This window comes from Sus scrofa, chromosome 6 (assembly GCF_054392235.1).
Source record: "Sus scrofa isolate SSC_HxYL_T2T_F1_AM1 chromosome 6, Sscrofa_HxYL_maternal_Yorkshire_Landrace_v2.0, whole genome shotgun sequence".
Taxonomy (NCBI): Eukaryota; Metazoa; Chordata; class Mammalia; order Artiodactyla; family Suidae; genus Sus; species Sus scrofa.
Window position 1 is genome coordinate 13985222 of NC_139388.1, and position 27664 is coordinate 14012885.

General features: G+C 51.9%; 2 protein-coding genes, 1 non-coding gene and 1 pseudogene across 5 annotated transcripts in view; 2 read left to right on the top strand and 2 right to left on the bottom strand.

Annotated features, from left to right (window-relative positions):
* Window positions 1–27664, bottom strand: part of LOC102164581 (pyruvate dehydrogenase phosphatase regulatory subunit, mitochondrial-like) — a 58974-nt gene that overhangs the window by 21328 nt on the left and 9982 nt on the right. The gene's annotated exons all lie outside the window — the stretch shown is intronic.
* Window positions 2770–3074, top strand: LOC146402213 (translation machinery-associated protein 7 pseudogene; annotated as a pseudogene).
* Window positions 13213–27603, top strand: LOC100525922 (C-type lectin domain family 18 member A). The gene is made up of 12 exons (XM_084959623.1): window positions 13213–13432; window positions 13985–14076; window positions 16090–16329; window positions 22688–22785; window positions 23178–23299; window positions 23476–23583; window positions 24040–24132; window positions 24537–24643; window positions 25248–25377; window positions 25673–25769; window positions 26604–26695; window positions 27208–27603. The coding sequence occupies exons 1-12, from the start codon at window positions 13294–13296 to the stop codon at window positions 27243–27245; spliced, it is 1356 nt and encodes a 451-aa protein (XP_084815749.1). The 5' UTR covers window positions 13213–13293; the 3' UTR covers window positions 27246–27603.
* On the bottom strand, window positions 20060–20165 carry LOC146402214 (U6 spliceosomal RNA). Its single transcript, XR_014808789.1, has one exon. It is a non-coding gene; the product is annotated as a U6 spliceosomal RNA (small nuclear RNA).

The following is a 27664-nucleotide window of genomic DNA, read 5'->3' on the forward strand; positions in this document are numbered from 1 at the left end:
TGTAAAATTTCCCAGGGCAGAGACTGAACCCACGCCACGGCAGTGACCTGAGCTTGCTGCAGTGACAATGCTGGATCCTTAACTCACTGTGCCACAAGGGAATTCCACTTTTATCTATCTTTGAGATCAGATGCCCTATGATAACCAGGGGCTTATACACACTGAAAAAGTATCATTTTAAAGGACTGTCTCCAACCTAGATGAAAGGTTTCCTATCAGGTATTCTTTAGTACCTCATGTGCAAAGAAACTGAGGGGAATTAACTCTTAAATTTGTATTTCCCACTTAAGAAGGGTCTCTGCATTGGACTGGTCTACAGGAAAGATCACTGACTCCAAGCAACATTAATACCCAGATAAGAAAAAGACAACAGTAGGCAGCTGACCCAATAATCTGGACTTGTAAGACTTATACTAATCTAATGAAACTGCTTATCAAATGTTGCTCTTCCTATCAACATTCAAAGTTGCTGTTTTACTTTTAACCATGCTAGTGCCCTCAGTGCTTAAGATTTTTAAAAAAATTATCTAACAGATAGTTCACAGCGTATAACTATTCATGATGTGTAATACTATCTAAAGCACTTGTATCATGTTTATGTGACAACTGGGTATAATTTTTTTTGCCTTACCTGCAGCACATGTAAGTTCCCAGGCCAGGGACTGAATCCTTGCCCGGCAGCAACCCAAGCCGCTGCAGTGACAACACCAGATCCTTAGCCCTCTGTGCCACAAGGGAGCTCCCAAACTGGGTATAATTAATAAAATGTACAGCCTATAAAGTGTTTCCCTCTCAACATGCCTCTCTACTTCCTTAACAAATCTTATCAGTCTTCCTCCAACATGGAGAACAAGGCAAATGGATAAACAAAAACGGAAGCCTAGCACTGAGGGACATGAACGGACCCAGAGCAGGCAGCTAAATCAGTCTGGCAATGATGGAAAAAAGAAACTGATTATCCATGCTTTCCGTGGATAGATTTCCACTATAAAAGGAAAATGATGGGGGGAAAAATCACATTGAGATATGGGGAAATCATTTTGGCTTATATATTACTTAATCTCAACTTTAGGCTAACCAAAACAGCCTGTTTATTGCCTATTAAACATACATTGGGGAGTTTCCATTGGGGCTCAGCGGTAACGAACCTGACTCGTATCCATGAGGACACAGGTTCAATCCCTGGTCTCGCTCAGTGGGTTAAGGATCCGGTGTTTCCATAAGCTGTGGTGTAGGTCGCAGATGTGGCTCGGATCCGATGTTGCTGTGGCTGTGGTGTAGGCCAGCAGCTGCAGCTCCAGTTCGACCCCTAGCCTGGGAACTTCCATATGCCGCGGGTGCAGCCCTAAAAAAAAAAAAAAAGACAAAAAAGAGAAACATACATTATATACTTGCTTTAACCACTAAGAAAAAATTACATTAATAGTACAAAGATACATTTTGATTATAATCCTCTTTGAACTACCTTCCTCCTACCTCCCCTGATAAAAACACGATGGACTTTTTCTGGTTTTCACTGGTATGATCACTTGTTAAACGTCTTTATGCTGGGCCTACGTCTTGAAGATGCTGCAGTTCACATTGAAGCTTTAACAACATTTACACAGGAGGCTTAAAATAACAGTACTCATGCTATCTCTTTGCTCAATAAGAAAGTAACTTTTATGAAAAAGCCGTTCTACAAATCAGAATGGCCTTCGACATAGCCTCGCCGGGAGGTACCTGTGCCATCCTGAAGATGAAATGTGCTTTTATTCCCGATGAATGTGCTAACGTATCTCGAGTGCTAAAACACTTTGCCCGAACAGACTGAGGCTCTAAGTGACCCGTTTCCAGATGTGGGAATTCTTCTGGAAAAACAAAGTTTGGGTCTCCAAAATCCCGGTTACAATTCCTTTTAATGACTCTCTTGATACGTAGCTACTGTTTCTCTTGATTTGTATCTTTTATAGACTCAGCATCCACAAGAGCGACAAGGGTGCCACACTAAGAGGGACGGCTTTGGCTTATGACTCTCCCAACAGAGAAGGGACGGTCGGCCAGGTGTCTTACTCCTTCTCCAGGCAGACCTACCCTCCTCCTCAGCAGGAAGGAGCTAATGACTGGTCATCACCCTATTCCCTCCTTTAAGCTTAAAGGAGTCAAACACCTGCAGGGGGGAATGATAGGGATAGAGGATGATTAAATAGTCCAAAAACCCTACTGTGGTATAAAGGCAGAGAGGGAATTTTGAGAGAGTATGGGAGACTGCGTACGCTCATGACCACTCAAGAAAAGAATTGAGGAGTTCCCGTCGTGGCGCAGTGGTTAACGAATCCGACTAGGAACCATAAGGTTGCGGGTTCGGTCCCTGCCCTTGCTCAGTGGGTTAACGGTCCGGCGTTGCCGTGAGCTGTGGTGTAGGTTGCAGACGCGGCTCAGATCCTGCGTTGCTGTGGCTCTGGCGTAGGCTGGTGGCTACAGCTCCGATTCAACCCCTAGCCTGGGAACCTCCATATGCCGCGGGAGCGGCCCAAGAAATAGCAACAACAACAACAACAAAAAAAAAAAAAAAAAAAAAAAGAATTGAGTAACCTGGCGACAATCTACACTACCTTCAAAGAAGACCAGGTGCATCTAAGCACCAGACACACTCAAGCCACAAGCCCTGAGAGTTAAAACAAAAGACAATGGACAATGGGGTCTGAATCCTGTTACATGAAGTCAGGGATTTAACAGTCCTAAAGGGTAGCATATCTGCATGTAGCCAAGACACAAATATAGATGAAAGGAAAAACGAGGTAAAAGAAGGCATTATATCAAAACCTGACATGGGGCAGGGTCTGGGAAGGGGCAGTTGGCTCCATGTGGGGCCACGAAGGTGGCAAGAAGAAGCCCCTGGAGCAGCCCAAGAAACAGGCCAAGGAGACGGAGGAGGAAGATGTGGCATTCAAGCAGAAACAGGAGGAGCAGAAGGAACTCGAGGAACTGAAAGTGAAGGCCAGGGGTGGGGGGGAAAGGCCCCTTGGCCACAAGTGGAATTAAGAAATCTGGCAAAAAGTGAACTGTTCATTGTGCCTGAGGCAATGATGATTCCATTCCCATTTAAACATCTGGATTCCCTGCTGTAACATCTTTTGCCACCTGTAGGACTAGAATTAAGTGTTGTCTTGGAACCTACTGTACATGAAAGAACAAACTTTAAAAAAAAAAAAAACCTGAAATGAATTAGCATATTTCAGTATGTTACCACCCTGTTGCTTACAGACATATGATTTAAATGGTGCCATGAGAGTCCCTGTTAAACCACATAGGGTCAAAGGAGAAACCAGTGATGGAAGCCTTGATGTCGGCCCCAATACGAGGAAGAAGGTGGTCTTCTCCCCTGCCCATTTTTTCTTTATCTATCTTTCTTTCGTCTTTTTAGGGCAGCACTGGTGGCATTCGGAGGTTCCCAGGCTAGGGGTCAAATTGGAGTTAAACCTGCCGGCCTACGCCAGAGATACAGCAACGAGGGATCTGAGCCCCATCTGTGACCTACACCAAAGCTCATGGCAATGCCAGATCCTTAACCCATTGAACGAGGCCAGAGATCGAACCTTCATCCTCATGGATGCTAATCCGGATTCGTTTCCGCTGAGCCAAAACAGGAACTCCTTTTTCTTTGATTATAAATATGTACCTCTCAGAAGTTCCTGTGTGGGGCAATGGATTAAGGATCTGGCATTGCCACAGCTGTGGTGCAGGTTCAGTCCCTGACCCTGGAACTTCCACATGCTGCAGGTGCAGACAAACGAACCAAACAAAACCCAAAATGTAGCCCCTTTTGTTCTCAGGGCTGCTGAATTCCTTTGCCAGCTGGCCTGTGTCTCTCACAAGCATCCTGTACTAATAAACTCACTTTGCCTGCCACCCGGCCTCACGCTGAATTCTTTCTGCAACTAGACAAAAGAATCCGAGCTTCATTAAGTCCTGACACCAGGTGAGCAGTTTCAATTGAAAGACAGTAGGTTCAAGAGTTCCCCTGTCAGGGATCATGGGTTCAAGTTCCACCCTGAGGTGTGGGTGGATGTGACTCCCAGCCCATGGGTTCGAGTCCCAGTCTGAGCTCTGGCTGGGCTCGAAGCCTACATGAAAGAGAGTGCAGTTTCATACCTGGTTGAAAATAAATCATGATCTTAACTTCTGCTAAGAAGAATTCCTGCTAAACAACCTCACTGCTGGGGCTGGATATGCTCAGATCTGCTTACACCTAGAACAAGAGGACAGCCCCGACTCCCTCTGAGCTCTTCCTCTGCATGGCCACAGCACCCTGGAGAAATGGGCTGCTAGTCCCAAGGAAGACTGGGTGAGAAGACAGAGATGAACACATCATTTCCCACACCCGCCTCGGCAAAAGAGCCCCCTGGGACACCGGCTTTAAAACTCACTCTCAGAGTTCACGTTGTGGTTCAGCAAAAACACCCGGCTAGTATCCATGAGGATGCGGGTTCCATCCCTGACCTCACTCAGTGGGTTAAGGATCTGGTGTTACTGTGAGCTGTGGTCGCAGACTGGGTTTGGATCCCACTTGCTGTGCCTGTGACATAGACTGGCAGCTGCAGCTCGAATTCGACCCCTAGCCTGGGAACTTCCATATGCCACAGGTGTGGCTCTAAAAAGAAAAAAACAAAAAACAAAACTCAGACTCTCACACTCCCAGGCTCCATCTGGAGATTCTGATCCAGCTGGTTCAGGTTGCTGTTTTGTTTTGTTTTTTTTTTCCAACAAGTGCACTAGACTAGTTTAAGAAACTAATACAAAGCCCTGGCCCTGGAAAAGTGTCGCCTTCAGACCGGCTACCTCCGCGTCCCGCATTCCACCCCCCACCCCCCACCCCACAACACGCCAGGGTAAAACAGGCTCGAAAACTCTTGAATCAAACCTCAGAGTCATACACATCAGTCGAAGCGTTAGGAAGAGCACTCACTGCCCCAGGCTGGACGTTTCTGGGTAGCTTCCTCTTTAGAACTCTGGCCTCAGACCTTGCTGATTTCTGCAGCTACAGCCCAGCGGCCGGCCGAGCGCTCTGCAGCCCTGCTGAAGCGTGGGAAGCGCAGGTGTTCTCTGTTCCCTTGAGGTGAGGCACCAGGTCTCGTCCCACCTGGTCTGCTTCCCAAGTGGTCCGCCGCCCAAGGACGCTCTAGTCCGAGGAGTAAAGAAGAGTCTTGCAGGGACAGTGAAGTTTGGTTTTTTGGAAGTGGCCCGGGTCTTCTCGGGTGAATCACTAGCAGAGCTGACTGGAAATCCGGCCTCCTGGCTGGCCTGACCTCAGAGGCAGAAGGCGACCTGGGCTCCAGGCCGGATCTTACTCTTTGCACCGCTCCTGCTTCTCTGGACCAGAGGAAGAGGAATCATTCGCCCCCTGCTCTGAGAAGTTCTCCATTCACTTCCTTACCTGGCTTACTATCCTACTGCCCCTCAGCATAGCAGTTCCTGCGCCAGGGATCAAATCTGAACCACCGTTGTGACCTATGCCACAGCTGTGGCAAGGCCAGATCCTTAAACCACTGTGCCAGGCTAGGGATCAAACCTGCGTCCCAGCACTCCAGAGATGATGCCAATGCCATTGTGCCAGCCTACGCCACAGCCACAACGATGCAGGACCTGAGCTGCGTCTGTGACCCTCACCACAGCTCAGGGCAATACTGGATCCTCAGCCCACTGAGCGAGGTCAGGAATTGAACCCACAACCTCAGGGATACTGTTTGGGTTCATAACCCGCTGAGCTACAAAGGAAACTCCTCTCCTGATATTTAGATGCATCTATTTTATCTTCGCAAACCTTCGGCCTTCTCCTTTTCACTCTCTCAAGGGCAGGAATTACAGGAAGTGAGGAAGGTACCACTAGCAGCTGTTTCAAAAGATCTATGCCAGGATTTGCTTTGCACACCAAGAACCGGAGCTTGGAGCACCTCTTCCCTCCAAGTTAGGTTCCAGTGCCTCATGCTCCAGAGTGTCACATGGTGGGTGGAGCCAGGAAGGATGGAGAAAAAGTACCTTCATTTCTGTCTGAGGGTACCCATCCACTCCACAGAGCTTCTCCTTCCCCAGAACAAGAGGATGTGAAAGAGACATCTCTGCAGCTCGTTTCAGGGAAGGGTTTTCTAGCAGCAGAGCTAACCCTTAATCTTTGGTCAACTCTCGGCATATACGACACTGCCATTGTAGTTACTGTAAAGAGCTACAACTCATTCCTTGCCTTTGTAAATGTCCAGCTCAGCGCAGCCTTTTCTGTCCCTCTGTAGTGTCAGCATGTGGTCCCGAGGCATTCGAGGCCCTTTAGTAAATGGGATCTTTCTCATGAGCCCTGGTGACGAGAGGCACACGGGGTGCCCGAGCACTTCTGTCCTCCGGGAACGCGGTATTACCACTGTGCACTGTATTTCTGTTGAGCCAGATTTCAATTAAGATTTTCTTCTCATGAGAAGATGTGGGACAGATATACAATGGAATAGTATTTGGCCACAAAAGGGAACGAAATAATGCCATCTGCAGCAATATGGAGGCAACTAGACTTTATCATGCTGAATGAAATAAGCCATAAAGAGAAAGACAAATACCATATAATGTCCCATAGGCGGAATCTAAAATATGACACAAACGAACCTGTCTGAGAAACAGAAACAGACTCACAGACACAGAGAACAGACGTGTGGTGGCGAGTGGGGAGGAGGTTGGGGGAGGAATGAGGTGGGAGGTTGGGGTTTAGCAGATGGAAGCTATTTCACACAGAGGGGACGGACAACGAGATCCTGCGGTCTGGCACAGAGAACTGCAGTCAGTGTCCTGTGATCAGCCATAAGGGAAAAGACCTTTTTTTAAAGTGTGTACATATATTTATCTGAATCACTTTGCTATACAGCAGACACAACGTAAATCAACTCTGCTTCAATTAAAAGGATTTTTCTCTTCAGGTCACTAGCTTTGCGAATGAATAAACAGACATTTTAACTACCTGACCTGGCTACACCAACAGCAACCCAGCATGTGTATTTGCCATCAGAAAGGATAAACATTGCGCGTAAAATGGGTGTCCTGTTACCAAAGTGCAAAACCGACTTTGGGGACCACGGTTACCAAGTACAGGCACTGCCAACTGTGGCCCCCCACACAGCGGGGGCATGGCTGGGGGAACCCGTTCCTCCTCTTGGGCAACTGTCCCTGGGCTTGACATCCTGCCTTACTCTGGCTTCATGGTGAGAACCTGGCACTGGGCGCATCCCCCACGTCCCCGGGAGCCCGGGTGTGGACAGCGGGCTGTGCGTGCATCCCTGCTCATCCCTTCTCCGAGAGAAGCAGCCAGTGTTCTCGCTACACCCACTTCCACCCCCAAATCACAGTGCGCTTGTGCAGTAAAACACCTGCTCCGGACTCCGTGCTGTGCCGGGCGCAGGGCTGCTGTTTCACAGGCCCTGCGAGACACAGCAATGTCGCGAGCGGCTCCTGTGCCAGGCGCTGGGCCGCTGCCCTAACTGCCTTACCTTGTGGAAACTTCACCCAAACCGTGTGGATTAGAGGAGAGGAGTCCCGCTTCAACTGCGAGGAAAGTGGGGCCGAGAGAAGCACATGCTCCAGGTACAGAGACTCAAGACCAGGTCTCACTGCTCAGCCTTTAGCAAGAGGAGCCGTGATCTAGTCAAGTGAGTGCTAACTAACGCGGTGGGAACCGTGAACGAGCATCACCTGGGTGCAGTAGAATCACCTGCGAAGAATGCAAACCATCGCCTCCACATGAACTGGAACCACCAAGGCTGACACACTGTTCCTCTAAAGAGCTTTCCAGAAGCTTCTCTTGAATCTAGAATCCACTGAGTGCCAACTATTGACGAGTCCGGAGGAGAAATGGTCATTGTGTGAAGCTTCGTGGGTGAGGTAGGATTGAGCTGATTCGTAAAGAAGCTCTGTTTGCCCATCTGTAAAGTGGGGCTGATGCTGGAGCGGCCTCAGACCCGGTGAGGCAGTCACTCTTTGTTCCTAGAAACCGGCAGTAGGTGGCGCTGTGGCCTATGAAATGGGGCTTCCCGGGTCACCCAGCCGGGAGTGGCCTCAGGCACCGGGATTCCTTCTTTGTTCCTAGAAACCAGCAGTAGGTGGCGCTGTGGCCTAAGACATGGAGCTTTCTGGTCCGCACAGCGCGGGGCAGGAAAAGCAGGGCTACGTGGAAATCACTCAGAAACCCGGTCCCGGCTCCTAACATCTCCTCCCCCGTAGGTGATAACCCCGCCTGGTCCCTGTGACGCAGGCGGGACTGATTTGGTGCAGCCTCCCATCCCCCCGCTGTCCCCCGTGAGAGGCTCTGCAGCGTTCGGGACCCTCCGACTCTAGGATCCGGAGCATCATCTGACTGGAGCCCCTCAGAGTCCGAGAGGAGGGGTGGTCGTGGCGGTTGGTTAAGAGCCCCACGGCGGAGCTCACCTGGCCTGGGTCTGGGCGCCACCATCGCCCTTCCTTGGTGTGTGACCCTGGGAGGGGCTTGCCTCTCCTGGGCCTCTGTATTAGTCACCAGTAGAGGAAACAATAGAGAAAGACCAATAGCATGTGTGTGTATCTGCAGAGGGAGAGATTCCTGCTGAGGAAGGGGCTGGCGGGATGGAGGGGCTGGCAGGTCTGAGATGGGGGCAGCCGGCGGCAGGCTGGAGGCCAGGGTGGTAGTTGGCTCTCGAGGCCCAAGGCAGTAAGTGTGGTGGCGGGACTCCTTCTTGCTCCGCAGGACAGCGGTGTTTCCTCTCCAGTTCTGGGCGGAATGGATGAGACCCACCCACACCGCGGAGGGTGCCCTGCTTCACTCAAAGTTGGTGCTTTAACTGCTGTTCACACTGAGGAAACAGCTTTACAACAGTACCTAGGCTGGGAGTTCCCATCAAGCAGAAATGAATCTGACTGGTATCCACGAGGACACAGGTTCCATCCCTGGCCTTGCTCAGTGGGTTAAGGTTCTGTGTGCCATGGCATAGGTTGCAGATGCAGCTCAGATCTGGCGTTGCTGTGGCTGTGGTGCAGGCCCACAGCTACAGCTCCAATATGACCCCTAGCCTGGGAACCTCCATATGCAGCAGGTGAGGCCCTAAAAAAAAAGACCAAAAAAATACAAAACAAAAAAACCCAATACCTAGACTGGTGCTTGACCAAACATCTGGACACTACAGCCTAGTCAGGTTGACACCTAAAATTAATCACCTAGCCTCTGTGTACTTGCTTGTAAAATGGGCAGTGATACTTTTTTCGTTTCTAGCAAGGCTCAACTAATGCTTATAAAATACTCTGCCCATTCAACATTTTTTCGTTCACACTATTGTTATTACACTTCCAAAGTCAAACTGAATGACCAGGGGAGCTGGGGACGTGCAGCCAAAGAACAGAGATCTGTGCCCAGGCCTGTCAGCCCACTGCTTGCTTGTGGCTGGTGCTGAACGGGGACCCCCAGGTGCTACTGGGGCCGATGCTTTGAGCTCATTATGACTTGTTTCCCATCTACCTGGGCCTGGTGGAGACTCAGTCAGGAGCACCCTGGGAATCCAGGGTGCTTGTCTGAGCTCAGTGAGCTCTTTCCAGGCCCAGGGCTTACAGATGGCCATCTTCTACATCTTCACAGGGACTTTCCTGTGTGTATGTGTGTCCTAACCTCCGCTTATAAGAGCAACAGTCATACTGAGTTTGGACCCAGCCCAGTGACTCCTTTAACCTTATTTTAATCTTTAAAGACTCTATATTTACATTCTGAGGTACCGGGATTAGTATTTCAACATATGAATTTGGGGGTGGGGGAATCCTATCAGCCCCTAACAGGTGCCCTTTAATTAGGATGAAGAATTTTTCTATTCCTAGTTTGTTGAGAATCTTCATATGGAATTAGGATTTGATCAGGTGCTTTCTCTGTGTTTTTGCAGATGGGTTTTGCCCTTTGTTCTACTAAGACAGTGCACTACATTAATTGGTGTTTCCGTTTGTTTTTGGCTGTGCCCATGGCACGTGGAAGTGCCCCAGGCCACCGATCAAACCCTTGCCACAGGAGTGACCCAAGCTGCTGCAGTGACAATGCTGGATTCTTAACTTGCTGAGCCACCAGGGAACTCCAAAAAGTTGGGGGTTTTTTTGTTTTGTTTTGTTTTGTCTTTTTAGGGCTGCACCCGTGGAATATGGAAGTTCCCAAGCTAGTGGTAGAATTAGAACTGCAGCTGCCGGCCTACACCACAGCCACAGCAACTTAGGATCCTTAACCCGCTGAGCAAGGCCAGGGATCAAACCCAAGTCCTCATGGATACTAGTTGGGTTTTTTACTGCTGAGCCATGATGGGAACTCCTCAAAAATTGGTTCTTAATATTCCCTTACAACCTTTCTGATCTCTGTAGAATCAGTTGGGATAATAACCTCTTTCTTTCCTAATTTAAGTAACTTTGCCTTTTCTTTCTTTTAGAGGTGTATATTAAAAGAAAATTTAAATTGTAAATCATGTTTTCTTTTTTTATCACCACACCCGCAGCAAATGGAAGTTCCCAAGCCAGGGACTGAATCCAAGCTGCAGATACGACCTAGCTGCGGCAATGCTAGATGCTTTAGCCCACTGTGCAGGGCCAGGGATCCAACCCACACTCCGCACTAACCCAAGCCACTCAGTCAGATTCATAACCCACTGTACCACAGGGGAATGCCATGCAAATCATGTTTATAGCAACTATATTCATAATAGACAAAAGCTTAAAATGACACTATCATTAATTAAAACACCACCACCACCACCAACAAAAAAGCACCCTATTGATATAGGCAACAACATGGATGACTCTCACAGACGTTTCATGGAGCAAAGCAGTCCCTGGCCTCAAAGCGTGTATATTCTGTAAGTCCATTTATATGAAGTTCAGAACAAATAAACTTAACCTACGGCAACAGAAGTCAGAACAGAAGTTGCTTCTTGGGGAACCACGTCTTGCAAAAAAGGGGATGCCTATTTTCAAAACCCACCCCAACCACCCAAAAGGCTCCTATAAAAAGTCTGGACCCAGGAGGAAATACGACATACACCAAGGTGCCATGGCCTGGTTAGGGGGTCCAATTAGGGGTGACTAGGGAGTGTCACCTGCTTTACACCATTGGACATTGAGACCCAGGGTGGAAGTGACTATCCCAAGGTCACACAGAACACCTTGACTAGAACCTAGGCCTTCAGATGTCTGTTCTGGCGTTTTCTCTGCTCAGTTTCTCCTCTTCTGGTTCCTGAAGCCAGGCTCACCCTGACCTCCTCTTACAGTGATCCAGGGCCCCTCAAAAGTCGCTCTACCTGGGTCCCCAAATAGATTTTCCTCCCACGTGTGTCATGTGCCCAGCACTGTGTGAGGTGAAAACTAGCCATATTTATCTTCAAAGCCCAGGAGCAGGAATAGGATCTTGCATTACCTGGCATAGAGCAGGGCTGTGGGAATTGAACACAGGGGCCATGATGTGAGTTAAAGCCAACATGCACCAGGGTGCTTGCGACAGTGAAGAAAGACACCCCAGATTAGCTGGGATGCATCATGTGCTCGCCAGGTGACCTTGGGCAAGTCCCTCAGACACAATGAATCTAGTTTCCTCATCTACAAAGTGGGCACCGCGTCTACCACCACCTAGAAGTGTCGTAGCAATGAAGTGAATTCACATAGGCAAAGCTGCTTTGTAAGGTCTACAGAAAAGGTCTATTTTACCAAGTATTGCTGACACCCAGACAGGGTGAACTTGAGGTTGTCGGGTCATCTGTTTGAGGGAGAAAAAACTCCTGAGGCCCTGGGTGTTGAGCGAAGAGATGCAACCCCAAGCTGGCTTAGGGGTCCTTCTGCCTGGCCCTGGCCCCACTCCCTGGCACCCACAAAGGTGTCCACAGTGGTGTTTCCCCCGAAAGCCATGTTCACGTGCATTTCAACAAAGCTTCGAGGGAGTTGACACCTGTCTCTGAGAGGGCGCTGGCCCAGGGGTCAGGGGTCACACGAAGTCCAGATGGAGGAAGGACCTGGCATGCAGGGCTGTCCTTTGGGATGGCTGAAGAAACTCTGATCTGCTCTAAGGGGAAGCTGAGCCTTTGGCTGTGGCCTGCAGGACAGACTTCTTTTTTCTTTTTTCTTTTTAGGGCTGCACCTGTGGCATATGGACGTTCCCAGGCTAGAGGTCAGAAGTGGAGCTACAGCTGCTGGCCTACACCACAGTCATAGTCACAGCCGATCCAAGCCACATCTGCAACCTATACCACAGCTTGCAGCCATACTGGATCCTTAACCCACTGAGCAAGGCCAGGGATCAAACCCGCATCCTCATGGAACTAGTTGGATTCTTAACCCGCTGAGCCACAACAGGAACCTCAAGACTTATTTTCTAAGAAATGTGAGCCATAGTGTTGATCTGCTCTGACTTATTCTGGTTGGGTTTTGCCGGCTGCCGCCAGGCCTGGGAGCATCAGTGCAAGCCGCTGCCCTCCTGCTGCACCTGCTTGTCTGGACGCCGACTTGTTCCCAGCAGGACTCAAGTCAGCCAAGGGCATCACGTGCTCTCCTCCACGCTTGCCTGCAGTCACGTGGGTGGGGGTGGGGGCACCAGGGCAGGGGCCAGCCCCGCCCCCCACCGCCCAGAGACACTGTCCTAAGGCACCCTTTTCCGCTCACTGCTGCAGCCCCAGCCGCTCCACTACAAACCCACTGCCCCATGCCCCACTCACCGGTGGCACCTGACTGGTGTGCGGTTACTCTTCTATGTTTAATTCATGGCTTGGGGTTGGGACGAGCTTCCCAGGAAAGGAAAGAACTCCCCTGGGGTCTTGCCCAGTTCCTGCCAGCCCACAGGGCACACGACACCAGCCTCCCTGGGCCCTGGGCTGGGAGGAGAAACTACCAATGGGCCCCGAGGACCTTGTCCCAGCCAGGGCATAGCCATTATTCGTTAATCCACAGCCCTGGAATGTCTGTGGGCCAATCAGCGGGGTCTCTGGGGGCTCCCCGAGGGCTCCAATAATCCCACAATGATTAGCAGGGGCCACAGGGTCAGTGCAAACCACTCAGGAGGCTGGTCGATCGGCTGTCGGCAGGAGGGCTGACCAGGCCAGTGGCCAAAGGAGGGAGGGAGCCCAGGATTGGAGCTGCCTGTCTCCTTTCAGGCCAGTGGCTGTGTGGACACACCGATTACTCACCAGCCTCCCCCTTTTGTCTGCCAGCCCAGCCTGACTCCTTGAGATTGTGAATAGCTCCATCCAGCCTGGGAAGCGAGCTGGACAGCTGAGCCGGGCTGCGCCCAGAGTGCCCAACAGGCCCATGCTGAGGCTGGAGGCCTCCCCCCGGCTGGGGGGCCACCAGCTTGGCCTCCTGCCCATGCTCCTGGCTCTCCTTGGCATGACCTGGGCAGAAGTGCAGCCACTTCAGCTGCAGGAGAAGCAGGTTCCAATGCCTGGAGGTAAGGAGCCGCTGCGTGTGGGAAGAAGCAGAGGAGCTCTGGGCTCTGCAGAGGGCTTCCGGGGGCTTCTGGGAGCCAGACCCCAGGCCTGCGCCCTGGGCAGGCTGCATGATTTAAAGAGCCACCTTTGAAATGCCTGGAGGTAGATGGAGGGAGGCTGGAGCTGGGGCAGAGGAATGAAGGAAAGTGGGCCTCGGCTTGGGGGTGAAGGAGGAATAGTGGGAGCCCGCAGCGGGGAACACCAGGAGATGAGCCCCAGCCAGAGGGGCTACCGGGAGCCCAGGGCTGGTCCCCTCCTCACACCCAGCCCTGGCCCCCAGCTCTCAGCCCCGGGCTCCTGGACCTCTTTACCCGTCTCTTGGTCTCAGCCCCCTCCTTTCGCTACCTCTCTCTGTCTCTGCGCTGCATCCTCCCACACCCACCACCATGGCCTGGTCCCATCTCAGGTCTTGTTCTGTAAGTTCAAGGGTTGCATTCTCATTTGCCATGGTGACCCCCACCCCATCACCCAGGGGACAGGCCCAGGTCACCTGACCTTGTCTCTCACCCCAGCCCTGAGCAGGAAGGAGAGCTTCTTGCTCCTCTCGCTGCACAACCGCCTGCGCAGCCGGGTCCACCCCCCTGCAGCCAACATGCAGAGAATGGTGAGTATCCCCAAGCCGGGCTCACTGAAGGGGCGGCTGGAGGGCAGCCCTGAAGAGGGCTGAGGAGCCGAGCTGGCGCCAGGCGCCCCTCCACCTGACAGGACGGGAGGGCGGCCCGCCAACTTGCCCGCTGGCTGCCGAGCTGCTGCTGCTTCCTCCTCCCCAGAAAGGCAGCCCTTGGGCTTTTCCTCACATCCCTTCCCGTTACCCCGGAGACCAGAAGACATGGAAAGAGCTGGGGTCCCCTCCTCCAGGAAAAACAGCGTCACAAAGGAGTCCCAGCAGGATGGGAGGCTAGTGAGGGAGAAGCACCCCGCTGGGAGTGGGGGTGTGTGACCAGAGCCACTGCCTGCTGCTTCAGCAGTTTCCCCGAGCGAGCGACTAGGAGGGGCCCCTCCCAGGCTCCATGCCCCTTCATTGGGGACCAGGTGGGGGGGTGCTAAAGGGTTTCCCACCATTCCCTTGGGGCTTTGGGATTGAAGATGTTATCCTGGGGCCCAGAAACACGGCCCCATAGTGTGGGACCTCAGCTGCCCGGGCCCATGTTAACAGTCCAGGGAGTGAGGGCAGACGGCGTGGGGGCGGACAGGGTTCCCCATGGCTGCTTCCCATCAACTCCTCGGAGGCTGGCCCAGTGGCGGCGACCTTGAGAGCTCCAGGGTCAGTTTCCCAGGAGGTGGGGGTGGGGCGGCCCCGGCGGGAGAGGGTCGCTTCCCCCCTTTCCCTGCTCTGCAGCGGCCCTGCCGCTCTTCAGGCCCAGGTCCTGGCTCCCATCCTCTCCCACTCCCAGCCCCAGCGCCTGGTGTGGCAGCGCTCTGGGTCAGGTTCTACACTTCCTGTGGCCCTTCGGCCAAAGCCTTAGAAAAGTGCATTTCAAAAAAACTGCAAGTGGAGCCCCGCCTCTCAGCCTCCATCACACCCACAGCTTTGGTCCTGAGCAGCCCTGGGGGCCTCTAGGGCTTTTACCCAGTGGAGGCTGAGACCTTGGGGGTGGTGCTGAGCTGTTGAGGGGTCCTGGGTGCCAGACCCCGCTGCTGCCAGCCCCTGCGTCCGCTCAGCAGTAAAATCACAACCACCATCTCCTGGGGCTGCTGTGGGTCAGGCCCTAAGTGTACTTTTCTCCCTAAATCCATTTCATCACCACACAATCTAATCCTATGGGTGCCTTATTATCCCACTTTACAGAAGAGTATGTTGGGTCTCGTGGAGATTAGGAGACTGCTAGAGGTCACACAGCTGGAATGAGGTGGCTGGGCTGGACCAGCACATGAAGATGGGGTGACACATGTCAGCCTGGTTGCTGAGCCCCCTGTGTCAGAGGGGAGGCGGCTTCGGCTGGGGGCAGGGGCAAGAGCAGCGGGTGTGAGTGGGAGGAGCAGATGGGGCTCGCTCCAGCTCCAGAGGACTCTGCTGGCTGAGACCACAGTGCTGAGGCCCCGGAGGCCGCTTACACCCTCCCTGGTCCTGCTTCCCAGCCGGTGTCCCCTACCCTCCAAAGCCGGGATTAGGGAACGAGACACAGCAGCCATCACAGAAGGGAAGCCAAGAGGGAGCTGCTGAGTGTTTCTGACAATGGCCGGGGCCAGTTCTACCTAACACAGAACCAGTTTGAAAGGCTCGGGCACTGCCTGGGGCTCACATTACCAGAGGGCTGGCACCACGCCCCCAGGAACACCCATCTCCCTTTTGGGATGGAATCCTTGGCAAGGCCTGAGCAGGAGTCTGGAGGACAGAGGTTCTAAGTCCTGGGTGGCGCTGGGCTCTGCATGGGGGTCATTCAGGGCAGGTACTTCCCAAAACCTTGGAGCATCCCTTGCAGGTCCTGTCTGACCTTCCCCAGCCCCAGTGAAGAGGTGAAACCAGCTTAGTGCTCAGGCAGCCCAGCAAGAGCCCTGGTCCAAGGCTCTCTTCTCTGCAGGACCAGCACCCCTGGATGTGTGGGAGGCAGGGCAGGGGGTGTTGGTCTGGCCCAGGGGCCCCCTGCTGATGTCACTGTGCTGACTAATCCCCCAGGACTGGAGTGAGAGGCTGGCTCAACAGGCTCAGACTAGGGCGGCCCTTTGTGGCGCCCCAGCCCCAAGCCTGGCTTCCATCCTCCGGGCCGCACCCCAAGTGGGCTGGAATGTGCAGCTGCTGCCCAGAGGCTCGGCATCCTTCATCCACGTGGTGAGCCTGTGGTTCTCAGAGGGGCAGCGGTACAGCCACGCAGCGGCCGAGTGTGCCCCCAACGCCACCTGCACCCACTACACTCAGGTGAGGCTGGAGTACCGGTTCTAAGGCCCCTGCCCTGCTGGGGCGGCTCAGAAGGGCTACAGTTTATCCCAAAATTGGTGCTTGCTTTTCCTCTCATTTGTTCAGTTTGGGTTTCTTCAGCTCTAAATATGAAATATTTCAAGTCTAAATCAAATAATGGACTCCCAGAGTTCTTGTCGTGGCTCAGCGCTAATTAATCTGATTAGTATCCATGAGGACACAGGTTTGATCCCTGGCCCCAGTGAGTGTTAAGGATATGGTGTTGCTGTGAGCTGTGGTGTAGGCCGACAGCTGCAGCTCTGATTCAACCCCTCGCCTGGTAACATACTGAAGTTCCCAGGCGAGGGGTTGAATCAAAGCTGCAGCTGCCCCCTACGCCACAGCCACAGCAACGCCAAATCCAAGCTGCATCTGTGACCTATACCACAGCTCAGGGCAACACTGGATCCTTAACCCACTGAGCCGGGCTGTGGATTGAACCTGTGTCCCCATGGATACTACCACTTAGCAACAACGGGAACTCCTCTCTCTTCTAGCCTGTTGCTATTTCGTTTATTCCTATACACATCATGTTTTAATTATTATAGCTTTATAAAAGGTTTTGATAAAAAATCCCCCATATTATTATTATCATTCAAAAACTTCTTGGCTATTCTGGGCTCCTGATTCTTTCATATGAATTTAATAACTAGCCTTTCTGACAAATCTGCGCTCATATCTCACTGTGGTTTTGATCCGCAATTCCCTGCTAGTTAGAGATGTCGAGCATCTGCTCACGTGTCTGTTGGCCGTCTGCATTTCTGCTTGGGAAAAATGGCTGCTCTTCTACCCATGTTTTAATCTGGTTGTTTGCTTTTTTGATGTGAAGTTGTGTGATCGATTTACACATGTCGGATAGTAATTCCCTATCGGTTCTATCACTTGAAAATATTTTCTCCCATTTAGGAGGCTGTCTTCTCGTTTTGTCGATAGTTTTCTTTGCTATGCAAAAGCTTTTAAGTTGAATTAGGTCCCATTTGCTCACTTTTGTTTCGTTTCCTTTAAAATAGGAGACAGAGCCAAAAAATATTGCTGTAATTTATGTCAAAGATTGTCCGGCCTATGTTTTCCTCTAGGAGTTGTAGAGTATTTAGTCTTACCTTTAAGTCTTTGTTCCACTTTGAGTTTTCACATACAATTGGAGAGAATGTTCTAATTTCATTCTTTTACATGTAGCTGACCAGTTTTTCCAGCTCCACTTACTGAAGAGACTCTTTTCTCCATTGCATAATCTTATCATGGCTCATCTTGTTTCATCTATATCTTTACCTATTTCCCTCTCCTACCATATTATTTTTAAGCAAAAAAAAATTTTTTGGTCTTTTTAGGGCCACACCCTCAGCATATGGAAATTCCAAGACCTGGGGTCAAATCACAGCTGTAGCTTCTGGCCTACACCACAGCCACAGCAATGCCAGATCGGAGCCGTGTCTGTGACCTATGCTACAGGTCACAGCAATGCTGGATCCTTAACCCACTGAGCAAGGCCAGGGATTGAACTCTTGTCCTCATGGATACCAGTTGGATTCATTACTGCTGAGCCACAATGGGAACTCCTTAAACAAATTTTAGACATAGTATTTATACATAAATAAATATCTCTAAAAGGTAACTTTAAAAAAAATAATCATAATACCAACATTGATACATATTTTAAAGTGTTAACTCTTCCTTGCCTTCTTGTTTGCAGGGCTGTAATTCATCTATGTATCATCTGTTATAACATTCAAGTGCTAAAATACTTACGTATTGGTAAACAGTTGCTACCCCAAGTTGCCAGAATGTACCTGTGCTAGCCTCTTCCCTGGGACAGCTGGGATCTCTCCTCTGATGGAAACAGAGTGAATGCCTGGCACAGCAGCAGGTCTCTAGGATTCTGCCCAACATCTGCTCTTTTTTCTTTCTCTTTTTAGGTCACACTTGTGGCATATGGAAGTTCTGGGGCTGGGGGATGAACAGGAGCTGCAGCTGCAGGCCGATGCCACAGCCATAGCAACACCAAATCTGAGCTGCTTCTGTGACCTACGCTCCAGCTTGCAGCAACACTGGATCCTCAACCCACTGAGCGAGGCCAAGGGCCAAACCCATATCCTCATGAATACTGGTTGGGCTACAGCAGGAACTCTCCCAACATTTGTTCTGAACAGCAAGTGCCTATGCCTACTAGTTAAATATTTTGACTATCTGCATTCTTGTCATGTCATGTGAAATAACGTGATATGGAGGGTGTGAGTTATGTTATTATTGCTTTAAATTAATAATAATATTGATTTAAATTAGTATTTGTGAAATATTATTTGACAGTGAAATTGAACTCTGATTTCCTTTTCTCATACTGCCCTTACCTGAGTTACACCAATGCTATACTAACCTCATAAAGTGAGTTAGAAATCTTACCTCATTTTCTATTTCCTAGAATAGTTTCTGTAATATTTGCTTTAACTGTCCTATCAAACTATTTGGGCTTGGTTCTGTTTTTTGGTTGGCTGTTTTGTGCGGATGTTTAAGTATACTTGGATTTTAAACTACTGATTCAACTTGTAGAAATGGTCAGAGATCAGTTTAGATTTTCTATGTCTTCTTTTATTTTGGCCATGCCTGTGGCATATGGAAGTTCCTGGGCCAGGGATGAACCGCCAGCTAGAGCAGCGACCCCCAGTCACTGCAGTGACAACACTAGATCCTTAACTGAATGTGCCACAGGAGAACTCATGTCTACGTCTTTTTTTTTTTTTTTTTTTTTTTTGCCATTTCTTGGGCGGCTCCTGAGGCATATGGAGGTTCCCAGGCTAGGGGCTGAATCAGAGCTGTAGCCGCCGGTCTACACCAGAGCCACAGCAACGTGGGATCCAAGCCGTGTCTACAACCTACACCACAGCTCATGGCAACACCAGATCCTTAACCCACTGGGCAAGGCCAGGGATCGAACCCGCAACCTCATGGTTCCTAGTCAGATTCATTAACCACTGCGCCACGACGGTAACTCCTCTATTTCTTCTTGAGACAGTTTGCCAAGTTCTATTTTCTAGGAAATTGCCCGTTTCTTGTTTTCCAACTTGTTGGTCCTAATTGTTCATTATCTAATAGATATCTGAAACTAGAATTAAACAGATTTTTTAAATATTTCCTGTGTCTGTAGCTATATCCTTTTAAAATTGTTATTTTTGTTTGTGTCTTTTTTATTCTTCACCAATCTTCCCAGAGGTTTGTCTATTTTAACAAATCAGGTTTTGTTTTTATTCTTTTTTCCTTATTCTTCCTTTTTTAAAATAAGTCTAATTACTTCTTTTATATTTATTTATTCATTTTTTTTGGCCATGCCTATGGCATACAGAAGTTTGCATGCCAGGGATCAAACCTGCGCCACAGCAGTGACCTGGGCCACAGCAGTGACACCACCAGATCCCCAAATAGCTAGGCCACAAGGGAACCGCCTCCTTATTCTTTTTATTAATTTCTGTCCTTATTTTTCTTATTTTCTTTCTTCTACTTTCATTTACTCTATTCTTTTTTTATATTCTTTAAAAATTTTTGTTATAGTTGATTTACGATGTGTTGATTTCTCCTGTACAGCAAAGTGACCCATTCATACGTATATACATACACATTCTTTTTCTTACTTTCTATCATGTTCTATCACAAGAGACTGGATATAGTTCCCTGTGCTATACAGCAGGGCTTCATTGCCTATAAAAATATGTAACACTTCACAAATTTGCCTGTCCTCCTTGTGCAGGGGCCATGCTAATCTCTGTATCTTTCCAGTTTTAGTAAATACGCTGCTGAGGCTGAAGCGAGCACCGTTTTTATATTCCTCATATGGGTTAACTCATTAACTTTAGCTCTTTTTTCATTTCTGCTATATGCCTTTTTTTTTTTGGCCCGGGCATGCAGTGTCTTGATGTGGAGGTCTCAGTTCCCAGATCAAGGATTGGGCCTGGGCTGCAGCAATGAAAGTGCCGGATCTTAACCCTAGATCACCAGGGAATGCCCTCTGCTCTAAACCTTTAAAGCTATCAATTTCCCTCTAGGAGTTCCCACTGTGGCTCAGTGGTTTAAGAATCTGACTGCAGGAGTTTCTTTTCTTTTTGTCTTTAGGGCTGCACCCATAGCATATGGAAGATCCTAGCCTAGGGGTCGAATGAGAGCTGCTACTTTCAGCCTGCACCACAGCCACAGCAATGTGGGATCCGAGCCATGTCTGCAACCTATACCACAGCTCATGGCAGCGCTGGATCCTTAACCCACTGAGCAAGGCCAGGGATCAAACCCTCATCCTCAAGGATGCTGGTCAGGTTCGTCAACCAGTGAACCATGACAGGAACTTCCATATGCAGCAGGTTCGGCCCTAAACACAAAAAAGAATCTGACTGCAGGTCACTGCAGAGGAATGGGTTCAATCCCCAGCCCAGCACAATGGGCTAAGGATCTGGTGTTACTGCAGCTTGGAGTCAATCCCTAGCCTGCGAACTTCCATGTACTGTGAGTGTGGCCATAACAAAAAAAAAATTCCCTCTAAACTTTGTTAGCTACATTCCATAAGTTTTGATATTTAGTGACTTCATTGTCATTTTGGCCTGTGAGTTTCCTATTTTCCATTATGAGATTGTCTATGATTTTGAACTATATATTTAAATTTTCAAGCTTGTTTTCTCCTTTACTTCCTTCTTTTTTTCTTCTTTCTGCCTTTTCTAGGGCCACACCCTCGACATGTGGAGGGTCCCAGGCTAAGGGTCTAATTGGAGCTGTAGCCTGCGCCAGAGCCACAGCAATGTGGGATCCGAGCAGCATCTGCAACCTACAACAGAGCTCACAGCAACGTGGGATCCTTAACCCACTGAGTGAGGCCAGGGATCAAACCTGCAACCTCATGGTTCCTAGTCGGATTCGTTAACAACTGAGCCATGATGGGAACGCCTCCTTTACTTACTTCTAAATTATTTCCTTTAAATTCTATTGCAATGAATTCAGAGAATACGGCCTGTAGGATATTGGATATTTGATATGTATTGAATCTTGCTTTATGGTTTTGTGAGGGGGTCATTGTTTGCAAAAAGTTCCATGTACTCCTTAAAAAGAATGCATATTCTCTACTTGCTGGAGACATATGTATGACTACAGTGCATTATCTCCCTTCCTCATGCCTGTCATCATTTTTTTTTTTATGCCTGTCGTTTTTAGTGGCTACCAGAGTTTGTGTGGCTATTCCTGTGTATTCACCAATTATGCTGTTTCCAAGCTGGCTCAGATTCTAAAACTTGAAGTCTAAGTTTTAAATGCTATTAAATATCTGTCTGTATCTGTTATGCTGCTGCTTGATACACTATCCCCAAATTTAGCATCTTAGGATTCTGCAAACTGGCAGTTTGGGGTGGGCTAGGCTGGGAGTTGGCTGTCCAGAGCGGCCTCAGCTGGCTCATCTCTGCCCTGTAAGGTTTTTCACCTTTCGCAGGCTTGTTCACATGGTGGCTGAACATGGAAGTTCTATGAGGATGAGTGAAAACTGCAGGGTCTCCTGAGGCTTACCAGTTTTACTGTTTGGTTGGTTTTTTTTGTTTGTTTGTTTTTGCTTTTTTGCTTTTTAGGGCTGCACTGGTGGCACATGGAGGTTCCCAGGTTGGGAGTTGAATGAAAGCTACAGCTGCCAGCCTACACCACAGTCATAGCAACGCAGGATCCAAGCCGCATCTGCAACTGATACCACAGCAACACCGGACCCTTAACCCACTGACTGAGGCCAGGGATGGAACCCGCAACCTCATTGTTACTAGTCAGATTCACTTTTGCTGTGCCATAATGGGAACTCCCTGAGGCCTAGGTTTAAAATGGCTCAGTATCACTTCTGCTGCATTCTGTTGGCCAACACAAGCCACAGGGCCAGCCAGATTCAAGACATAGGAAGGAGACTCCTCTTCTTGATACAAAGAACCTCAAAGCCGCATTTTATAAAGAGGGGGCTGTAGAGAGAAGTCAAGACTCGTGGCCATTTTTGCAATCATCACAAGGACTTTGATGTCCAAATCCTTCTTTTTCCACTCCTCCCACCACCCACAACCTTCCTTCCCTTCGGGTATCTGCCGAACTTCACCCCCGCCCCCCCACAAGGCCTATCGAGACTGTTTCCACCTCTCCTTATTCCCTGCCCAGCACAGCTGCTCCTTCTGGGGCCCCTAGTGAGGTGGGAGAGTTGTTTGTCCGCCCAGTTTGGGGCAAAAGCTGTCTGTTCTCCTCAGGCGGGCATTATCTGTGTCGCTGCTCCCCAGATTGGGATTGGAGGTGGCCCCGTGACAGGGGTTCTGAGCCACTGTGTCTCCTGCAGCTCGTGTGGGCCACCTCAAGCCAGCTGGGCTGTGGGCGGCACCCCTGCTCTGGGGCCCAGGGCGAGATGGAAGCCTTTGTCTGCGCCTACTCTCCCGGGTAAGCCCCCCCACGGCAGCCGCCCTGCCTGCCCCTGCTGGGCTGCGGGGTAGGGGATCCGTCACCCAGAGCGGGGAGCTCCCCTCGCCACCCACAGGCCTTTATCCCTTGGTCTGCACCCTGTGTGAGAGAGAGGCAAAGGAGGAAAGGGAGAGGGGGCAGAAGTGGGCAGCACCCTTCCTGGGAGCCGCGCCCCGCATTCAGGGAGGCTGCCCCACACTCGTTTGGAGATCAACTTTTCTGCCCCAGGAAGTCTCCCTGTCTCACCCAGCTCCCTGACTCCTCGGCTGGGCCAGCAGGAGCTGAAGGGGCCGGTGGGGCAGGCGGCAAGTCCCCGCCCCTGCCATGCGCCAGGCCTGGCCCTGGCAGCCCTGTGCCGCTTGCTCTCACAGGGGCAACTGGGAGGCCAACGGGAGGACCATCGTCCCCTACAAGAAGGGCGCCTGGTGTTCGCTCTGCACAGCCAGCGTCTCGGGCTGCTTCAAAGCCTGGGACCACGCCGGGGGGCTCTGTGGTAAGTGCCCCACGCTGCCTGCCTCTGGCTGGGGCACCTTCATCGGGTGATCCTAGAGGAGGGTGGCAGCCCCTGAGGGACGGTCCCGGAAGCCCTGGCCCTCAGCACCCAGAGAAGCCCCTGCCTGGCTGGCCGGGAGGATGACCCCTCTCAGCGTCTCCTTCTTGTCTGAACAGAGGTCCCCAGGAACCCGTGTCGCATGAGCTGCCGGAACCACGGACATCTCAACATCAGCACCTGCCACTGCCACTGTCCCCCTGGCTACACAGGCAGATACTGCCAAGGTGAAGGGTGCCTGGAATTCCAGATCATGACACTGAGGGGGGCACAGTGAGTGCTGTGCGCACAACACGTAGTCGTCCAAGAAGCACTCACCCAGCGCTGACTCTGCCAGACCCTGAGCTGTGCAGGGCATTTAAAAGTGAAATCAGACCTGGCCCCCTTAGGCTCTGGGATGACGGGAGGAAGACAGTAGTAGGATCCAGAAGTGGATTCCTTTGCCATCGTCCCTCTCCCCCCAGCTCTATGGCCCTGAGCAAATCCCAACTGGCTTCTCTCTACAACAAGATCAAACCACAGATGCCCGATGAGGCAGCACTTGGGAGCTCTGCAGGGTTCCATCCCTGAGAGGCCTATTCTAGCCGCGGTTGTCCATCCCATGCACATCTGCGGCCTGTGAGGGGCAGCCCGGGGTCCAGGGGCAGCGAGCTGAGTGCCGGCTCTCCCACCTACCCTGGCAGTGCGGTGCAGCGTGCAGTGTGTGCATGGCCGGTTCCGGGAAGAGGAGTGTTCCTGCATCTGTGATGTCGGCTATGGGGGAGCCCAGTGTGCCAGTGAGTCCTGCCGCAAAGCCCTCCCAGAAGCCGGGCCCTTCTCAGGACCTCCCCCGCACCCCCGGACCGCCTGGGTGGTGCTGGGTCTGGCTCAGGCCAGCTCACAGGAGCCTACCCTGTGCTCCTCTTCCCCTTTCCCCATTCAGTGACATCACACTGAACTTGGCAATGGCGGGGGTCTTTACAGCACAGAAATGGCAATGCTAAAATCATAGATTCATTGTGAGAGTGAGAGAAAGCTGGCTGTTACACATGTACCGGCACCCCACTGACCCCACTCCGCTAGGGCTTGGAGCAGGTGGCCAGGCAGGTGGCAGGTGGCCTTGACCTTAACTCCCTGGCAGGGTAGGAGGGGTAGTGATTTCGAGGTCCCCACCCACAAAATCAGGCTCCCCTCCCTCTAGCCAAGGTGCACTTCCCATTCCACACCTGCGACCTGAGGATCGACGGAGACTGCTTCATGGTGTCCTCGGAGGCAGACACCTATTACGGAGCCAAGATGAAATGCCAGGTGACAGCTGACCCCTGCCCACCCAGGGACCACCCTCCAGGTTCAAGCAAGGGTCTTAACAGAGGGACCCTGGACCAAGACATGAATTCCTTCGACTTCTCCTAAACTGACTCTCATCCTTCACAGAAAGCAGGGGTCACATCTCAGAAGCCCATGGAAGCCAGGAGGTCACTTAATGAGCTGAGGGATGCAGGGACAAGGCCCACCCAACCCCATCTAAGAGGTCACCTTGACTCACTCAGCTCGAGCTAGGCAGGAATGCGAATTCAGAGAGGTCAAAACCTGGGATTTTTCAAGAGAACCAGAAATTCAGATTTTCACTGACCTCTCTCGATTGATTAATACTGGCAACCAACACAAACGTATTCAAGACACTGAGCCAGTGAAACAAAATCCTTCCAAGGGTGGGTCACTGCCAGTCTGGGCCCCTGTGCACAGAGAGGGGAGATGTGGGTGGGGAGAAGAGGGCGGACCCTGCTCTAGGAGGTGGGAGCACAGCCCAGCCAGCAAGCAGATTTGACTTCGATGGCCACAGTGGGTGGCAGGATGGGCAGGAAGGGCTGGCCTGAGCTCTGGGGCCCGTGTGACCGGAGTGGGGTTCCAGGGAAAGGGCGGGGTGCTGGCCCAGATTGAGAGCCAGAAAGTGCAGGACATCCTCGCCTTCTACCTGGGCCGCCTAGAGACCACCAACGAGGTGACCGACAGTGACTTTGAGACCAGGAACTTCTGGATCGGTGAGTGCCTGAATGGGGGGCAGTGCCAGGCATGTGGGGGCTGGGGTTCCTCACCCTACTCCTGAAATCTGGGCCATGAAAACCCAGAGCACCCACCAGCAGGCTCCCTGGGGAGAAAGCTGAGGGAGGGACAGCCACCAGGGGGCCTGGAAGTGCCGGGATGGGGTTAAGGGCTGGGGCCGGACGGGCGTTAGGCAGTAGGCTCTGGGCTCAGGCTCTCATCTCAGGGAGCCTGGGCTGCCAGTGGGGCCCAGGGATCTTGGGTGTGGGGCCAACGCTGGCTGTTGTGGCCCAGGGCTCACCTACAAGACTGCTAAGGACTCCTTCCGCTGGACCACGGGGGAGCACCAGTCCTTCACCAGTTTTGCCTTTGGGCAGCCTGACAACCAGGGGTGAGTCTGGGTGCCCTGCCTCCCCTGGAGCCCCCTTCTCACCTGGGCTGCTGGCTGAGCCTTCAGACACCACAGAGCAACCTCCACCCAGCCCGCTGCCTGGCAGAGCACCCTGAAGGTCTGGGCCTTACCTGGTACCCAGGTGCAAGGAAGTCTGGGCACAGCTGGGTATGGGCCCAGTGCTGCGGATTTCAGGGGCTCATGTAAAAGAGAGGGAACCCAGAAGTTTTTATCCACTGCCCCCGTCACCCCTCAGCTGTCTTTCTATTACTATCCACCCCTCCCCAAGTGCCTCCTCTGCCTCTATCAATACACTGAGTCTGCCTTCCCCAGCTGGCCACCTGCCTGCAGCCACTCACACACACATCTGCCCGGCCGTCAGCCTATACAAGGCCTGGCCCTGGTCTTCAGAGCCTAGGAATTCCCCAGGGCAGGGGTGGAGGTGCTCAGGCTGCATGGCCACCAAGAGCTCCGGACATCCCGCTTAGCTCTCCGGCGCATCACTAGAGGAAGTTGGCCTGGTGGGCTCCCAGCCATACCGTCTCCCTGGTGGGAGGAAGGACGTGGGCCTGTCTGTTCCATCCCTCCTCCTCCGCCCCGCCGTAGCTGGTGGGTCTGTGTGCTGGGGGGGCGGGGGGAGCTGTGATCCAAGAAGAGCTGCAGGGGTCGGAGGAGCAGGCATGGAGCCTAGGGGTGGGGCTGACTCCCAGAGGCCCCATATGTGGGTTGGGGCACCTAGGAGGCAGATGGCCCCCTGGGGTGGAGGCTTTAAGCCTCCCGCAGACTCCTAATTTCCTTCCTCAACCCTGAGCACTCGATATCTTGGCCCAGCAGCTTTGGCAACTGTGTGGAGCTGCAGGCATCGGCCGCCTTCAACTGGAATGATCAACGTTGTAAAACCCGAAACCGCTACATCTGCCAGTTTGGTGAGGCCCCTCCTATGGCTTCCCTCCTCTGGCCCCTGTCCAGGATATCCAGGTGACAGGCCAGAGAGTCTGGGCATTCAGGGCCTCGAGGACGTCCTGCTCAGGGCTTTGCTGGACCTGTAGGCACCTGAGACCCAGAGGGGAAGACGGGCCCCCTTCCACATAGCACGTCCACGCAGGGGCGGGACCAGAACTACGGCCTGGCTGGGGATTTCCCCAAGGTCCCTTTCCTCCTGTCACTAAAGCTGCCACAAGGGAACTTGTCAGCTTCCTTGGTGTTCCCTGATTCCCCAGAGCCCAGTGAACTATGGTAGGGGCAGAGGTGCAACCTAGCCCAGAACTAGCCCTTGGCAGCACCTGCTGGAAGAGTCTGGAACGGTACAGGGGATCACAGCCATTTCTCTGGAACGGCACAGGGGACCATGGCCATTTCTGGACCAAGCGCGGCAGGGTCCCCATCCCAGGACTGCCTGGGCTGTCACTGACCCTCGTTCTGTTCTCTTCCTTCCCAGCTCCGGAGCACATTTCCCGGTGGGACCCAGGGCCCTGAGCCCCGGCCGTGCCTCTCCCCTGCCAGCACCTGACTGCGCAGCCCTGCTTGCCTGTCTGCCCACCTGTCTAGACCAAGGGCTGGCCTAGGGCTGCAGGCCCAACAGCCCAAGAGGCCTCAGAGCTTGCAGGGAGTGGGGCAGGGGCACAAGGGAGGCGGACAGGGAGACTTGCACAGGAGATGGGGAGACTGGGGTCCCCCGCTCTGGTTTTGATTGAGAAGATGGGTCTTAATTCAGCACTGAGACAGGAGTCTGGGCCAGGGGTCAGAAGAGACCACTCTCCTCCATCTGGGCTGCACCCTCTGTGCTGCCCAGGATGCACCCCACAAAGGATTAAACTGAGTTATGGATCAGCCAGACCTGCGAATGCTCATTGTGAAGGGAATTCAGACAACCCAGAATGATCCTGGGGAGGCGG